This window comes from Chlorocebus sabaeus, chromosome 26, assembly GCF_047675955.1.
Source record: "Chlorocebus sabaeus isolate Y175 chromosome 26, mChlSab1.0.hap1, whole genome shotgun sequence".
Lineage (NCBI taxonomy): Eukaryota > Metazoa > Chordata > Mammalia > Primates > Cercopithecidae > Chlorocebus > Chlorocebus sabaeus.
In genome coordinates, this window is record NC_132929.1 from 39,950,112 (window position 1) to 39,968,416 (window position 18,305).

General features: G+C 44.0%; 1 protein-coding gene across 2 annotated transcripts; it reads right to left on the reverse strand.

Moving 5' to 3' along the window:
• Positions 1-433: 433 nt before the first annotated feature.
• PCLAF (PCNA clamp associated factor) lies at positions 434-16,822 on the reverse strand. 2 transcript variants are annotated; one of them, XM_008016300.3, is made up of 4 exons: positions 16,628-16,822; positions 16,263-16,343; positions 11,785-11,947; positions 434-923 (listed from the first exon to the last, which is right to left on the reverse strand). In XM_008016300.3, exons 1-4 carry the CDS (start codon positions 16,671-16,673, stop codon positions 878-880), a joined length of 336 nt encoding a protein of 111 aa, XP_008014491.1. In that variant the 5' UTR covers positions 16,674-16,822; the 3' UTR covers positions 434-877. The 2 variants fall into 2 exon arrangements, with proteins under 2 accessions (XP_008014491.1, XP_008014489.1); XM_008016298.3 differs by lacking the exon at positions 11,785-11,947 and having other exon boundaries at positions 16,628-16,777.
• Between the last annotated feature and the right edge of the window lie 1,483 nt (positions 16,823-18,305).

The following is an 18,305-nucleotide window of genomic DNA, read 5'->3' on the forward strand; positions in this document are numbered from 1 at the left end:
GCCTGGCTCATTTTTTCATTTTTAGTAGACACAGAGTTTCACCATGTTGGCTAGGCTGGTCTTGAACTCCTATCTCAGGTAATCCACCTACCTTGGCCTCCCAAAGTGCTGGGATTACAGGTGTGAGCCACTGTGCCCGGTCTGTTTTAAAATTTTTTTAGAGATAGGGTTTCTGTATGTTGCTTGGGTTGGTCTCCAACTCCTGGACTCAAGCAAACCTCCCTCCTCAGCCTCCTAAGAAGCCACTGTGCCCACCATGATTCTATCCTAGTATTTTATCTTTTTTGTTATTGCTGTGCAGAGGCATTTTCAACCGTTTAAACCCTCAAGACCAAATTATCTTTAAATTTTTTTAAAGAGAAGATATCCACCCAAGGTTTTTCGACATTGCGTCTTTGGCCTCCTTGACAAAAAAAGGGTAGAGTAAGTAAGATTTAATTAATACTGAATTTTTTTTAATGTGCAAAAGTCTAACTCTGCTTTTTAAAGCAAATAGAAGGAGTGACAATATGGCACCATTCCAATAATCAAACACCAATAAAAATGGCAGCAGTACAACAATTTAAGCAAATCTCAAATACCACATACTTGTAATTAGAACACAATGCAATGACTAGATTTTAGCAAGAACAAGACACTTAATTTGGTACAAGAAACCAAACAATGCATTATACTGAATACTAAGCTAAGTTACCATAATTAGTCTTACAAATTCTCAAATTTCACAACTACTTTTGAACATCTAAATTTAAGCCTAAATTTCTTAATTAAACGCCTGTTCAACAAAGCTAATTGGAACAAACACATTTATGTAAATTTACATTCTAGAATACCAGGGTAAACAAGGAGACGTTATTTAAAGATGAATGAGAAAGTTCTATTCTTTTTCATCATTTGTGTGATCAGGCTGCAAAGGACACTCTCTGTGGAAAGAAGAGAGAACATCAGTAGCCATCCAAGTATCAGCTGTTTGAAAAAAATAGTTACCAACCTATACAAATCAGGAACACTAATTAATAGTGCAGTAGATCTGGTTAAATGACTAGAAGTGAAAGAAAATTAAACTTCATTAATTAACAAACACCTACAAATTTCAAGTATTAATGCAACAAAATTTTTAACAATTTATTTGCCTGTTAATTTTCAGAATCAGTGTTTCTCCTTTAGACTACGTTGTCGTTTTTATTAAAAAAGGGAATCTATTTATATAGAATATTATTTCAACATATTAAATGGATTGATAAACAATATAATCCTTCAGCAAGAACTTTGTGATAACAAAAAGTAAAAAAATTAACCAATCCACTTTAGCAGAGAAAACATATAGCAAGTTGTCATTTGACTATACTCTTTTGAACCATGATTACATTAACTAATTAGGAAAAACCCCAGATTGGCCAGGCACAGTGACTACACCTGTAATCCCAGCACTTTGGGAGGATGAGGCAGAAGGATTGCTTGAGTCCGAGAGTTTGAGACCAGCCTGAGGAGGATTGCTTAAGCCCAAGAGTTTGAGATCAACCTGGGAAACTTAGTGACACCCCATCTCTACAAAAAATAAAAAATCAGGCCGGGGTCGGTGGCTCATGCCTGTAATTCCAGCACTTTGGGAGGCCAAGGTGGGTGGAACATCTGAGGTCAGGAGTTCGAGACCAGCCTAGCCAACATGGTGAAACCCCATCTCTACTAAAAATACAAAAATAGCCGGGCAATGGTGGTGTGTGCCTGTAATCCCAGCTACTTGGGAGGCTAAGCCAGGAGAATCGCTTGAGTGTGGTGGGTGGAGGTTGAAGTGAGCTGAGACCGTGCCATTGCACTCCAGCCTTGGGGACAGAGACCCTGTCTAAAAAAAATTAGCTGGTCGTGGTGGCACATGCCTATAGTTCCAGCTACTCAGGAAGCTGAGGCAGGAGGATTACTTCAAGGTTGCAGTGAGCCATGATTGATTGTGCCACTGCACTCCAGCCTGGGAAACAGAGCAGGATTCTGTGTCCAAAAAAAAAAAAAAAAAGAAGAAAAAAGAAAATCCCCAAAATTGTTAGAATAGTTGCAGCATTTGAAAAATAATTTACATTATCCCAAAGTCAGGCAGGGCACTATGGCTCGTGCCTCTAATCTCACCACTTTGGGAGGCTGAGGCGGGTGGATCACCTGAGGTCAGGAGTTCAAGACCAGCCTGGCCAAAATGGTGAAACCCATCTCTACTAAAAATACAAAAATTAGGCTGGGCACGGTGGCTCAAGCCTGTAATCCCAGCACTTTGGGAGGCCGAGACGGGCAGATAACGAGATCAGGAGATCGAGACCATCCTGGCGAACACGGTGAAACCCTGTCTCTACTAAAAAATACAAAAAACTAGCCGGGCGAGGTGGCGGGCACCTGTAGTCCCAGCTACTCGGGAGGCTGAGGCAGGAGAATGGCGTAAACCTGGGAAGCGGAGCTTGCAGTGAGCTGAGATCCGGCCACTGCACTCCAGCCTGGGCGACAGAGCGAGACTCTGTCTCAAAAAAAAAAAAAAAAAAAAAAATTAGCTGGGCATGGCAGCAGGTGCCTGTAATCCCAGCTACTTGGGAGGCTCAGGCGGGAGAATCGCTTGAACCTAGGAGGCGGAGGTTGCCATGAGCCAAGACTGAGCCATTGCACTCCAACCTGGGCAACAAGAGCGAAACTCCGTCTCAAAAAAAAAAAAACAAACAAAAAACAAAGTCATTTTGTACTGATTACAGGTTTTTTTTTTTTTTGAGACAAGGTCTCACTCTGTCACCAGGCTGGAGTGCAGTGGCGCGATCTCGGCTCACTGCAACCTCTGCCTCCTGGGTTCAAGCGATTCTCCTGCATTAGCCTCCCAAGTAGCTGGGACTACAGGCACGCACCACCACGCCCAGCTAATTTTTTTGTATTTTTAGTAGAGACGGGGTTTCACCATGTTGGCAAGGCTGGTCTTGATCTCTTGACTTCATGATCCGCCTGCCTTGGCCTCCCAAAGTGCTGGCATTACAGGCATGAGCCACCGTGCCCAGCCTCATTACACTTTTTATGGAGGAAAAGTCCATTCAAAACTTAATCAAAAACTACTTTTTTTTGGTTTATTAGAGTTGACAAAGATTTGTGAGATCTGCTCTAAAATTCTTGGTTTTCAAATCAGATCCAGCAATCCTTGATAGTCATAGAACTAGGTAGTGAAAGAAGGAAGTAAAAATGAAGGCACTCAGATTTGGTATAAGATTATCATTAGCCAGGCACAGTGGCTCACACCTGTAATCCCAGCACTTTGGGAGGCCGACGCGGGCAGATCACAAGGTCAGGCGATCAAGACCATCCTGGCTAACACGGTGAAACCCTGTCTCTACCAAAAAAAAAACAAAAAAATTAGCCAGGCGTGGTGGTCGGTGCCTGTAGTCCCAGCTACTAGAGAGGCTGAGGCAGAATGGTGTGAACCCAAGAGGTGGAGCTTGCAGTGAGCCCAGATCTCGCCACTGCACTCCAGCCTGGGTGACAGAGCGGGACTCCATCTCAAAAAAAAAAAAAAAAAAAAAGATTATCGTTAATGGCTGGGGGCGGTGGCTCATGCCTGTAATCCTAGCACTTTGGGAGGCCAAGCAAGGCAGGTGGATCACCTGAGGTCAGGAGTTCGAGACCAGCCTGGCCAACATAATGAAACCCCGTCTCTACTAAAAATACAAAAAAATTAGTTGGGCATGGTGGCACATGCCTGTAATCCCAGCTACACAGGAGGCTGAGGCAGGAGAATCACTTGAACCCAGGAGGCAGACTCCAGCCTGGGCAACAAGAGCAAAAACTCCATCTCAAAACAAAAACAAAAACAAAAAAAGATTATCATTAACTCGTTGTTAGATAACAAAGATATCTTCATTGTATTTTCCTGGAAATTAAATCAAATTAACAAATGAACATTATCATAACCCAGACTTCCTTTGTGCAAAGGCCTGATTTACTTTAGGCATCATAACTCTGTTAAAGGTTTAAGTAGATAGTCTTTCTTGATTCTGACTCTTACCCCATGCAACTACTGGGAGTTTACCCTGCCTTTGAGAAAAAAAATAAGGCCATGGGAATAACCATATTCCATAGAGAGTTTATATCATAAATCCTTTCTAATAAACTCATTTATTATTTCAATAAAGGGGTCATTACAATGCTCCTAAACAATGGCAAATCTAAGAACAGGACCTAAAGAAATAATATAAACCTCTATTACCTAGGTTTATGTCACAGATTTTATAATACCATGGATTAAAGTGCTTTATGAGAATATATGTGTAATCTCTTTTCATATGGTGGAAAGGCTACAATATAGGTTTTATTCCTGTGATGACCCGTGTTATAGTCACATTTGGCTATGTTGCTAAATATTTTATTTCCTTAATGTAAGTCACAAGTAATTCAAGAAGTCTGAAATATATTCTAAAGCTAGTCTTGACTATTAGCTTATCCCTATTGGAAAAAAGAACAAGGAAGAATGGTACCAGACATTGAGAGAGAACTAGAAGAAATTTATAGGATCAGGAAAGCAAGCTTATTAAAAAGCTCTATCCAAAATGTATCTCTTTGGGGCCAGGCATCATGGCTCAGCGTAATCCCAACACTTTGGGAGGCTGAGGTGGTAGGATTGCTTGAGTCCAGGAGTTCAAGTCCAGCTTAAGCAACATAGCAAGGCGTGGTCTCCACTAAAAATTTAAAATTAGCCAGGAGCAATGGCATGCATCTATAGTCCCAGCTGCTCAGGAGGCTGAAGTGGGAAGATTGCTTGAGTACAAGAAGTCAAGGCTGCAGCGAGCTATGATCCTACCACTGCACTCCAGGCTGGGTAACAGCAAAATCCTATCTCTAAAAAAAAAAAAAAAAAGGTATCCCTTTGGTTGTTGATTTTTATGGAAACCAGAAATCATGATAGTGATATAACAACAAAGCCTAAGATTTAGTTACTGTAAATAACTCACAACATGGATCATAGGCACTCAATTACCATTTACCAAATGAGCTTCTGAACAGCAATGAATAATTTCTTTTTTTCGAGATGGAGTCTCGCTTTGTTGCCCAGGCTGGAGTGCAGTGATGGCTCACTGCGACCTCTGCCTCCCAGGTTCAAGTGATTCTCCTATCTCAGCCTCCCCAGTAGCTAAGATCAGAGGCACGTGCCACCATACTCAGCTAACTTTTATAATGAATAATTCTTAATATTTTATATGCTTTCATATGTCAAATACTTTGTTTTAGTTACTCATTCAGCCATCTATTTTTATCTAGTTTGTGTTCGAGGCAAATCCATTCCAAACACAACGTACAATCCAAAACAGATGTAACAGATATAGAACGTACAAATAAGAAGTAAAAGGGACTGTTCAGTCACATATACCATAGGTCAAGATCTGTTGGATCTGTTTGTTCCCTTGTAGGTTTCTAAAGATGGCAAACATTGCCTTAAGACTTATTAAAGCTACTATGGCCATATGGGATACAGGAACAACTAAGCATCAGTGTGTGACCATGTGAACCAAAGATTTCATGGAGTGTCCTTTTTTTTTTTTTTTTTTTTTTTTTTTTTTTTTTTTTGAGACGGAGTCTCTCGCTCTGTCGCCCAGGTTGGAGTGCTGTGGCCGGATCTCAGCTCACTGCAAGCTCCGCCTCCCGGGTTCACGCCATTCTCCTGCCTCAGCCTCCCGAGTAGCTGGGACTACAGGCGCCCGCCACGGCGCCTGGCTAGTTTTTTGTATTTTTTTAGTAGAGACGGGGTTTCACCATGCTAGCCAGGATGGTCTCGATCTCCTGACCTTGTGATCCACCCGTCTCGGCCTCCCAAAGTGCTGGGATTACAGGCTTGAGCCACCGCGCCCGGCCAACAGATCAATTTTTTTTTGAGACAGAGTCTCGCTGTGTCATCCAGGCTGGAGTGCAGTGGCGCAATCTTGGCTCACTCCACCTCCAGGGTTCATGTGATTCTTGTGCCTCAGCCTCCTGAGTAGCTGGGATTACAGGTGTGTGCCACCATATCCAGCTAATTTTTGTATTTGTAGTAGAGACCGAGTTTCACCATGTTCGCCAGGATGGTCTTGAATTCCTGGTCTCAAGTGGTCCACCCACCTTGGCCTCCCAAAGTGCTAGGATTACAGGCATTAGCCACCGTGCCTGGCCCAGATCAACATGGTTTTTTTTGTTGTTTTTGTTTTTTTTGAGACGGAGTCTCGCTCTGTCGCCCAGGCTGGAGTGCAGTGGCATGATCTCGGCTCCCTACAAGCTCCACCTCCCGGGTTCACGCCATTCTCCTGCCTCAGCCTCCCGAGTAGCTGGGACTACAGGCACCCGCCACCACGCCTGGCTAATTTGTTTGTATTTTTAGTAGAGACGGGGTTTCACCATGTTCGCCAGGATGGTCTCTATCTCCTGACCTCGTGATCTGCCCGCCTCAGCCTCCCAAAGTGCTGGGATTACAGGCGTGAGCCACCGTGCCTGCCCAGATCAACTTTTTTAACCCACCTTCTGCACAAAAAATGATCAATTTTTAAGTTGTAAAAATTATTCAACATGTACAAAGTCACCTCATAATTTCAAGATTAATCAAATATGCCTTCAAAAGAGATCAAATTTTAACTCACCTCCTACACCAAAAAAAAATCAGTTAAGGCCGGGCGCAGTGGCTCAAGCCTGTAATCCCAGCACTTTGGGAGGCCGAGGTGGGTGGATCACGAGGTCAGGAGATCAAGACCATCCTGGCTAACACGGTGAAACCCCATCTCTACTAAAAATACAAAAAAAAAAAATTAGCCGGGGGTGGTGGCAGGCGCCTGTAGTCCCAGCTACTCGGGAGGCTGAGGCAGGAGAATGGCGTGAACCCAGGAGGCGGAGCTTGCAGTGAGCTGAGATAGTGCCACTGCACTCCAGCCTGGGCGACAGAGCAAGACTCCGCCTCAAAAAAAAAAAAAAAAAAAAAAAAAAAAACCAGTTAAGTTGTGAAAATTACTTGACATATACAAAGATAAAAAAGGCACTATTTTAAAATTAGTTGAAGTCAATGTACTTCTAATTTTTGGAATCCAGTTAAGTATGGTAACTAAAAAATCTGGCATTCTTGTTGAATTGGAATGGGTGATAGGAAATGCCTACTATTTCACTTTTAAGTGTATATGCAAGAATTAGTCATGCTTGGATTTGGAGTAGATTCCAGTCTATCATTGCTCTGGCACATTTCAATTACCACATAGAAAGTCAAATGCAATGGCAAATCCAAAGCCCTAGACTAAAGAGTTAAGTGCCCTTGGCCGGGAGCGGTGGCTCACATCTGTAATCCCAGCACTTTGGGAGGCCAAGGTGGGCAGATCATGAGGTCAGGAGATCGAGACCATCCTGGCCAACATGGTGAAATCCCGTCTCCACTAAAAATACAAAAATTAGCTGGGTGTGGTGGCGTGCACCTGTAATCCCAGTTACTCAAGAAAGGCACAAAAAACGCTTGAACCCAGGAGACAGAGGTTGCAGTGAGCAAAGATGGCACCACTGTACTCCAGCCTGGGCGACAGAGTGAGACTCCATCTCAAAACAAACAAACAAAAGAAACAGAGTTAAGTGCCCAAGAGGAGTGAAACTTAGCAATGTAAATCTAGAGCATATCAGCATTAAATTAGGATGGCTGAAACAATACAGAGAATATTTATAGTAACATCTGGTAGTTTCTTCCAATGTACATATATAATAAATAGAATTATGGAAGCTTTTTATACTACCTAATCATTTTACAGCCTTGCAGATTTAACAAACTAAAATGAAAACTGAATCTCCATTCCATAGTTCATCCTTTTTCTCTAGATGAAAGTGAAATTATTATTATCAAAAAAGAGGTTTTTTTTCAAGATAGAGTTTTAAGTGTCCATATTTCTTAAGCCACGCTTAATAATCTCTTTAACTAATTTTTGATGTTGTCTTTCTCCTCTGTCTTATACATGAAACTCCAACAGTTTTAATATTGGCATTTATCATCTAGTCCAATCCTTCAGATGCTCTTTAAACCAGTCCAGTTTGAGACTCTCAAGCGTTTCTCTGTTAATAAAATAAGGAGTGAAATTAGTAGATTTGATGAAGACCTGGTTTTTTTCCTTGCCACACTGAACTTCTAGGCACCATTTGGATTCGGTTTTAGAGTATGAGTTGGAGAACTGTAGCTGTTTCTTGACCTGTCTCTTAATGGTAGAGATGTAGAAGGGCAAGCAAGACCACAAGGAGACTGGCTGTAGGCTGTAGGGCGCTGTTGGAGGGCTTTGTGGTCTCGGCTGCAGTAGCTTCCGGCATGCTGGTTAAAGGAACAAACGAAGAAACCAGAACGGGTAGGAGCAGCGCCAGAAGCAGTAGACCCAGACTAAGCATGGCCACCATCCCCTTACCCATTTGGATCAGTGTGCCGTGTGTCCAGCTTGCTGCTCAGTGTGCTGGAGGATGGGTGGCTCCTGGCTGGTGCAGGGGAGATAGCAAGTAGGGTTTTATATTCAAGGGGCATCATAATGGCAGTGACATCACTCTCTTTCCTCCTACATCCAGGCAAATACTTTGTTTTGAAACAAAACATTTAAGTTGTTTAGAAAGCCTGGACCTGGCCAGGCGCGGTGACTCACGCCTGTAATCCCAGCACTTTGGGAGGCCAAGGTGGGCGGATCACAAGGTCAGGAGATCGAGACCATCCTGGCTAACACGGTAAAATCCCATCTCTACTGAAAATACAAAAAATTAGCCAGGCGTGGTGGTGGGTGCCTGTAGTCCCAGCTACTCGGGAGGCTGAGGCAGGAGAATGGCATGAACCTGGGAGGTGGAGCTTGCAGTGAGTCGAGATCGTGCCACTGCACTCCAGCCTGGGTGACAGAGCGAGACTCCATCTCAAAAAACAAAACAAAAAAAAGAAAGTCTGGACCTTATTAATTACAAATCTATAAAAAGGCAGGTTTCGAATCTTTTTTTCCCAAGTAGCATGATTTTTCCCTTGTATTTTTTTTCTGTCTCATATGACCTTCAGAAATTTTTCTTGATTCTTAAAAGTGATGCATCTTTGTTGTTAAAAGTTGTTAGCATACAGTATGAGAAGAGGTTTTTACCCAGAGATAAGCATTGATATGTGGTATATTTTCATATAGTACATATACATGTATTTACACAGTAAAGATTGTACTTTTGTATCCAGAATTTTGAGTTAACAATTATCGGAGCATTTTCCTGTCATTAAAAATGTAAAAGGTATGGTTTAATTAGCTTCTTAAAAAGTCTGTGGCTGGGCACGGTGGCTCATGCCTGTAATCCCAGCACTTTGGGAGGCTGAGGCGGGCAGATCATGAGGTCAAGAAATTGAGACAATCCTGGCTGACACAGTGAAACCCCGTCTCTATTAAAAATACAACAAAATTAGCTGGGTGTGGTGGCAGGCACCTGTAGTCCCAGCTACTCAGGAGGCTGAGGGAGGAGACTGGCGTGAACCTGGGAGGCAGAGGTTGCAGTGAGCCGAGATTGCACACTGCACTCCAGCCTGGGCAACAGAGCGAAACTCCGTCTCAAAAAAAATAAAAAATAAAAAAAGTTTGTACACTGGCCAGGTGTGGCAGTTTATGCCTGTAATCCCAGCACAGTGGGAGGCCAAGGAAAGCAGATTACCTGAGCTCAGGAGTTCAAGACCAGCCTAGGCAATCTGGTGAAACCTCATCTCTACCAAAAATACAAAAAATTAGCTGAACTCTATGGCACATGCCTGTAATTCCAGCTACTTGGAAGGCTGAGGTGGGAGAATCAATTGAACCCAGGAGGCGGAGGTTGAAGTGAGCGAAGATTGGGCCACTGCATTATCTCCTGGGTGACAGAGTGAGACCCTCATATCAGAAAAAAAAAAAAGGAAGGAAGGAAGGAAGGAAGGAAGGAAGGAAGGAAGGAAGGAAGGAAGGAAGGAGATATTCATGAAATATAATGGATGAATGAAACTTGGAAACTTTTTTTTAAAGGTTGCACACCAAGTTTGGTGTGTATAGTTTTATCCCTACTTTTTGTTTTTCACTATTCTTATGTACTTACAGAGAAGTTGTAAAGACAATACACCATGGTATTAGTCTTGGTTGGTTCCAGGTGATGGGGATTTCTATATTTTCCAACTTTTCCATATTGGTGATATTTTTTATTTTTATTTTACTTGATTTTTTTTTGAGATGGAGTCTCACTCTGTACCCTAGGCTGGAGTACAGTGGCGCAATCTCAGCTCACTGCAACCAACACCTCTCAGGTTCAAGCAATTCTCCTGCCTCAGCCTCCTGAGTAGCTGAGATTACAAGCACGCCCGGCTAATTTTTTGTATTTTTAGTAGAGACGGGGTTTCACCATGTTGCAAGATGGTCTTGACCTCCTGATCTCGTGATCTGCCCACCTCGGACTCTCAAAGTGCTGGGATTACAGGGGTGAGCCACCGCGCCCGGCCTATTTCTATTCTTATTTTTGACACAGGGTATCACTTTGTCACCCATGCTGGAGTACGGTGATGGGAGCTCGGTTCACCGCAAACTTCATCTCCCAGGGTCAAGCGATTCTCCCACCTCAGCCTCCCGAGTGGCTGGGATTATAGGCGGCGCCACCACCCTCTTGGTAGAGAAGGGGTCTCACCATGTTGCCCAGGCTGGTCTGGAACTCCTGAGATCAAGCAATCTGCCCACTGTAGCCTCCCAAAGTGCTAGGATTACAGGCATGAGCCACCGCACCCAGCCTGGTTATATATTTCTTGTGGAAGTTGAACTGGTAGTTTTTTAAAGGGCAGGATTAATGGAATTCAAGCTAGATAAGCCAACATGGAAATTCCCTTGTAAGAAAAGCCTAAAGGAAAAAGACAGTAAAACTTAAGGACTCAATACACTAAGTTCATGGTTAATGACATAGCACTTATGTGAATGGGAAATGATCCTCTTTGAGAGATTGGGAAGAGTAAAAAGAATACTTTTTACTAATGTTTGAAATTTGGTGGCTGGGTGCAGTGGTTCACGCCTGTAATCCTGTAATTTGGGAGGCTAAGGTGGGTAGATCACGAAGTCAAGAGTTCAAGACCAGCCTGGCCAACAAGGTGAAACCCTGTCTCTACTGAAAATACGAAAATTAGCTGGGCATGGTGGCACATGCCTGTAATCCCAGCTACTTGGGAGGCTGAGGCAGGAAAATTGCTTGAACCCGGGAGACGGAGGTTGCAGTGAGCTGAGATAGCACCACTGCCCTCCAGCCTGGGCAACACAGCAAGACTGTCTCAGAAAAAAAAAAAAGAAATTTGGGAGTGAGTTATAATAAGAAATTAGTAGAAGTTTTAAAGAACTTTTTTTGCATTTTCTTATCAGCTTGAAGAGAAAATTGACTCAATATCCTATATGTCCTTTACTTCCAAGAAGATAAATATTTTATTTATTTATTTATTTTTTAATTTTTTTTGAGACAGAGTCTCACTCTGTACCCCAGGCTGGAGTGCGGTGGTGCGAAAATGAGATACATGTGCAGAACATGCAGTTTTGTTACACAGGTTTATGTGTGCATGGTGGTTTGCTGCACCAAGCAATTCTTTTGTTTCAGCCTCCTGAGTAGCTGGGACCAGAGGTGTGCACCATCACACCCAGCTAATTTTGTACTTTTAGTAGAGACAGGGTTTCCCCATGTTGGCCAGGCTAGTCTCAAACTCCTGGCCTCAAGTGATCCTTCCACCTCGGCCTCCCAAAGTGCTGGGATTACAGGCGTGAGATAAATATTTTCTTTATATTCCAGAATATAACAACTTACTTTCTCTTTGCTTTTCCTAAGCCACTGCTTCCTGCCTCTTCAGGAATCTGATTCTCTTTTTCAGAATCTTTAGAGCACAACCTAAAGAATTCTCCAATTCCTTTCTGCCACTTGGGAGTTGGGCGCACGCAAACGGGATTCCCTCCTGCATATTTATTTTCAGCTGTAAAATATAAACAGATGGAACTAGATAAGTGCTAAGAATACAATCGCCATTCCTTAAACAACTTAATTCCTTCTGTAAGATCAAATTCTCAAAGGTATCAAATAATCTTTATTTAAGATATACAACTGAAAGAATTAGAAAATGTGACACAATAAAGCTGTATTCAACCAATAAACTCTGTGATGGTTATCTTAGCAAAAACAGTAGTAACAGAATTTTTACAACTGAAAAATATCTTTATATTTTGTCCACAAGCAGAGCTATTCAAATACTCTTGCCAGGCGCAGTGGCTCATGCCTGTAATCCCAGCACTTTGGGAGGCTGAGGAGGGTGGATCACAAAGTCAGGAGTTCGAGACCAACCTGGTCAACATGGTGAAACCCCATCTCTACTAAAAATACAAAAATTAGCTGGGTGTAGTGGCACGTGCCTGTATTCCCAGCTACTCGGAAGGCTGAGGCAGGAGAGTCACTTGAACCAGGGAGTCGGAGATTACAGTGAGCCAAGACCACACCACTGCACACCCCAGTCTGGCAACAGAGCGAGACTCTATCTCAAAATACGTATATTCTTAAATGTACTGACATACTGAAGTTTGACACACTTTTTCCTAAGATAGGACCATGTAGTATAAAGTGCTAACATTTTACTTACTAAGGTCATTTAGTTAAAGCACGTATAAGAGGCAATGTGAAAGTCTCCACAAAAGTAGATTCCATTTTTCAAAGCACCTGGCTCCTTTTCAATTCAAAAGAGAAATCCAGTTCCTGGTGGTTTTCTTTTTTTCTTTTTTTTTTTTTTTTTTTATTACGGAGTCTAGCTCTGTTGCCTAGGCTGGAGTGCAGTGGCACAATCTCAGCTTACTGTAACCTCTGCCTCCCGAGTTCAAGTGATTCTCCTGCCTCAGTGTCCCGAGTAGCTGGGATTACAGGCACCCGCCACCACGCCCAGCTAATTTTTTTTTTTTTTTTTGGGAGATGGAGTCTCACTCTGTTGCCCAGGCTGGAGTACAGTGGCATGATCTCAGCTCACTGCAAGCTCTGCCTCCCGGCTTCATGACATTCTCCTGCCTCAGCCTTCCTAGCAGTTGGGACTACAGGCGCATGCCACTATGCCTGGCTAATTTATTTATTTATTTATTTATTTATTTATTTTTTTTTTTTTGAGACAGAGTCTCGCTCTGTCGCCCGGGTTGGAGTGCAGTGGCCGGATCTCAGCTCACTGCAAGCTCCGCCTCCCGGGTTTACGCCATTCTCCTGCCTCAGCCTCCCGAGTAGCTGGGACTACAGGCGCCCGCCACCTCGCCCAGCTAGTTTTTTGTATTTTTTTTAGTAGAGACGGGGTTTCACCATGTTGCCAGGATGGTCTCGATCTCCTGACCTCGTGATCCGCCCGTCTCGGCCTCCCAAAGTGCTGGGATTACAGGCTTGAGCCACCGCGCCCGGCCTAATTTTTTTATTTTTAGTAGAGACAGGATTTCACTGTTCTAGCCAGGATGGTCTTGATCTCCTGACCTTGTGATCCGCCCACCTTGGCCTCCCAAAGTGCTGGGATTACAAGCATGAGCCACCCCGCCCAGCCAATTCCTGGTTATTTTTAAACAGTAATATAAGGAGAAATTAAGGGAAAATTTTTGCCTTTTTATAAAGTAATGACCAGGAACAAATTATTCAGTTACTACAAATCTTTTGCTTTAAGCTAAAACATTTGCTTTAACAACTCTACTTGTTAAAGAACACTTACAAAAGTTGTTTCCATATAGACTCTGAAGTTATAGTGTTTGTACTTATTTATTTATTTACATTTATAAAAATAGCAATGGGATTTTGCCATGTTGCCCAGGTTGGTCTGAAACTCCTGGCTGAGGCAACCCTCCTGCCTTGGCCTCCAAAAGAAGGAATGGTATATAAAAGACAGTGATCTTTTGGTTCACAATTTTCCCAAAGGATCCTTACAGGAATGCTTTTACTACTAGAAAACATACAGCAGCAGCTGGGCGTGGTGGCTCACGCCTGTACTCTTAGCACTTCGTGAGGCCGAGGCAGTCGGATCATGAGGTCAGGCACTAGAGAGCAGCCTGGTCAACAAGGTGAAACCCTGTCTCCACTAAAGATACAAAAATTAGCCGGGTGTGGTGGTGCATGCCTGTAATTCCAGCTACTCAGGAGGCTGAGGCAGAAGAATTGCTTGAACCTGGAAGGCAGAGGTTGCAATGAGCCGAGATCACACCACTGCACTCCAGCCTTGGTGACAGAGCGAGACTGTCTCAAAAAACAAAAACAAAAAAAAAATGTACAGCAGCAACAGATTCAAACCTAACTCTACTGATTTAGTTGTGTGACCTTTATCAAGTTATATAAACTGAGATTAAATTTCCTTATCTTTAAAATAAGGATATTACCCATTTCATACATTCAATTATTGGGATTAAAAATAGAGATTTTTTAAAATGCCTTAAAGGATGCATTTATTCAACGTATATTCAGTAAGGGCCTATTCAGTCGGCTCTGGTGATTCAGTAGTGGACCAGACAATGGGATGTGACTCTAATGAAATTTCGTCAGGCCAAGCATGGTGGCTCATGCCTGTGATCCCAGCACTTTGGTAGGCTGAGGCGGGAGGATTGCTTCAGCCCAGGAGTTCGAGACAAGCCTGGGCAACATGATGAAACCCCGTCTCTACAAAAAACACAAAAATTAGGCGGGCGTGTGGTGGCATGTGCCTGCAGTCCAGCTACTTGGGAGGAGCCTGAAGTGGGAGGATCATTTGAGCCCTGGGGTCAAAGCTGCAATATGGTGTGATTGCACCATTGCACTCAAGCCTGGGCAACGGAGTGAGACCCTGTCTCAAAAAAAAAAGAAAAAGAAACTTAATCTAGTGGTACAGGGTATAAGTTACTCTCAAACAATTCATCAACTTTTATTTCCTTTTATCTGAAGAGATCAAAGTAGTAAATGTTTTCTAATGAAATGTTTCGAATAGGGAGAAATTTGAATTGACTTAAAAACCCATGAAGTCCTAAACAGTGTTCCCCTTTACGTTCTTAACTAAATCTTGTAGCGTTAATCTTCCTGTCTGCCAAACTTCCTACTGAAAGGAATGAGGCACCAGATGGCAGGGCATTTTCTCATCTTCCATGCACAGAAGGACCAGCGTGAAACTATTTCCCTTGCCGGGTTTCACTCCTACTCTCCCAAAGACAGTATTAGGAGCTGCAAAGTTGGAGAAAACCCACAGACATTACATTTAAAAAAAAAAAAAAAAAAAAAAAGAGTAAGGAAGAAAGGAAAAACAAGCAAACAAAAACATTTTTATTAAAGTTTAGTAGACATTGCAATGAGCACTCAGCACTGTCAATGATTGTCCAAACCCTTAATCTAATAAGGGGGCTTTTAAATAGCCTCTGACAGTATTTAAATAACCTCTGTCAATATTAAGAAAAATAATAGCCGGGAGTGGTGACTTACGTCTGTGGTCCCAGCACTTTGGGAAGCTGAGGCAGGCAGATCATGAGGTCAGGAGTTTGAGATCAGTCTGGCCAACATAGTGAAACCCCATATCTACTAAAACCCCATATCTACTAAAACAAAAAATTAGCCAGGTGTGGTGGTGTGCACCTGTAATCCCAGCCACTCAGGAGGCTGAGGCAGGAGAAGCGTGTGAACCCAAGAGGCGGAGGTTGCAGTGAACCAAGTTCACACCATTGTACTCAAGCCTGGGCAACAGTGCAAGACTGTCTCAAAAAAAATAAAAAAGAAAAAGAAAAATACTAAACCAAAAAAGAAAAATTGATAGGATGGCCACGGTGGCTCACACCTGTAATCCCAGTAAGAGGATTGTTTGAGCCCAGGAGTTTGAGACCAGCTTAGGCAACATAGTGAGACCCCCGTCTCTACGAAAAATAGAAAAAAAAAGCCTGGTGTGTTGGCATGCACCTGTAGTCCCAGCTACTTGGGAGGCTGAGGTGGGAGGATTGCTTAAGCCCCACAAGTGGAGGCTGCAGTGAGTAGTGATTGCACCACTGCACTCCAACCTGAGCGACAAAGTGAGATCCTGTCTAAAAAAATAAAAGAAAAGAAAAATAGGCTTGATGATAAGTTGTGCTGGTCCTTAACTCCAAGGTTCGAGATTCTCTTCCATGAGACCCCCCTCACCTCTACCCTAGCCAGCCAAAAGGCCCAGCCTCTCTCATTATATCACAGGGCGAGGAAGAAATTCGGGCGTGAGTACCTCAAGAAAAAGAAATTCATGGCAAGCCAGGGGCTTGCAGGTGCCAGGCCTGATGCCCTAATTTTAGGAGGGCTCTTCTTACCTTTCCTCGATGAAACTGGTGTCGAATTAGTGGCAGAGGTGGAAGAACCAAGCACCTTCCTAGGGGCTCGAGCAGCCACCACTGTGAAGAGAGGCAAAAGAGGGTATTCAGAAGGGGCAAGAGGATTTGGATACCGAGTCCTGGACCCAGTGGCTTGGAGAGGAGAGCCTGGCGATCCAGAACAGCAGGATAACCTTACCCTGCCCCTGCGACTTCATCTTCAAGGTAAAGGGGCCGGCCGGCTGCTCCCTGGCTAGCTAGATGAGTTTGGCGCACAGGGCCCAGGGGGACCTCTGGCGTCTGTCGCCCGCCGCCGGGCTGCCGGGAGGACCCCCGCCCTCCAGTACCACACTCGATTGCCTCACCTTTTCTGTAAGTGCCTGGAACACTGTCTGCTTTAGTCCGCACCATGTTCAAACAAGACGAGAGAAGATGAGAGAACGAACTGACTTCCCAGCCGACCGACGGTGCTTCACTGGACAAGGACCCGAAAACTAATCTCCCGCCACAGTTTATATTGGTCTCTTTCCCGCGCGCTCCAAGGACTCTCCGGAGCCACGGCTCCCATTGGTTCCGCGCCGTTCCCCCAGAACCAATTGCCAATGCCCAATGGTGACAGCGGCGAGACTTCTTGCAGCGCGGATCCGTCCATCAACACGCAAAGTCCTAGGATTCGTAGGCGCCCCAGGTGGGCGGTACCAGGACTCCAGGGGTACCCGATAAGTGGGTGCTAAGTTTCTGAACTAGAGAAATGAGCCTGCTTAGAAAAGAAAACCCAGCAAAGACAGCGAATTACAAACTATCTTCAAAAGTTACTATAGCCTTAAGTCCATGATGATTGAACCTGAAATTAAGCGGACTTCTTGATGCAAATCAAAATAAAAAGAACTTGAGAACTTTCCTTTAGTACACCAGGCATGAACTCTTTGTACAGCATCCGTACTAAAACAATTCTATGGAATGGGGAAAAGGAAGCTAATGCAGCTTATTTACAAGGGTTTTTAAAAATGTCTTTAGGATGATGTGAGACTAAACAAAAACTAGGGGGACTGTATATACATACACACATAAAAAGAAACTAATAAAACGTCTTCCTGAGAACTGAATGGTCTCAGAGCTCCTAAATAATCTGCCAAATCTGCCGGGCGCGGGTACTCATGGCTGTAATCCCAGCACTTTGGGAGGCCGAGGCAGGCAGATCGCTTGACCCCAGGAGTTCGAGACCAGCCTGGCCAACATGGTGAAACCCGTCTCTACAAAAAAAATATACAAAAATTAGCCGGGTGCAGTGGCATGTTCCTGTAATCCCAGCTACTCGGGAGGCTGAGGTGGGAGGATGGCTTGAGTCCAGGAGATGGTAGATTGCTTGTGCCTAGGAGGCAGAGGTTGCAGTGAGTCATAATCGCACCACTACACTCCAGCCTAGGCGACAGAGTGAGATCCTGTCTCAAAGAGAAGAGGAGAGGAGGGGAGGAGGGGAGAAGGGGAGGAGGGGAGAAGGGGAGGAGGGGAGAAGGGGAGGAGGGGAGAAGGGGAGGAGAGGAGGAGGAGGAGAAGAGGAGAAGAGAAAAAAGGGAAGAGAAGAGAAAAGAAAAACTCTGCCAAATGTGGTAAGACCACATCCCTGGCACACAGTGAGCATAACTCTAGGATAAGTGGTCATAATTTTTTTCTATCTTTATGCTTACCCTCTAATTACTCACAATACCCCTGGGGAGTGATTTTCACTTTCTAAATACTATACATAAAACAGAATCGGTCAGGCGTGGTGGCTCACGCCTGTAATCTTAGCACTTTGGGAGGCCAAGGAGGGCAGATTGCCTGAGCTCAGGAGTTCGAGACCAGCCTGGGCAACATGGTGAAACCCTATCTCTACTAGAAAAAAAAAAAAAATTAGCCGGGAGTGGCGGTGTGTGCCTGTAGTCCCAGCTACTCGGGAGGCTGAGGCAGGAGAATTTCTTGAACCCGGGAGGGGCAGGTTGCAGTGAGCCAAGATGGCGCCACTGCACTCCAGCCTGGGTGACAGGGCCAGACTCTGTCTCT

What these genes read in the sequence shown, in the direction of transcription:
- PCLAF (XM_008016300.3), bottom strand. Translation starts at nt 16,673, where the DNA reads ATGGTGCGGACTAAAGCAGACAGTGTTCCAGGCACTTACAGAAAAG. An exon ending in ACCAGTTTCATCGAGGAAAG is followed by an intron (nt 11,948 to 16,262) that starts GTAAGAAGAGCC and finishes TATATTTTACAG; the next exon opens with CTGAAAATAAATATGCAGGA. An exon ending in TTAGGAAAAGCAAAGAGAAA is followed by an intron (nt 924 to 11,784) that starts GTAAGTTGTTAT and finishes TTCTTTCCACAG; the next exon opens with AGAGTGTCCTTTGCAGCCTG.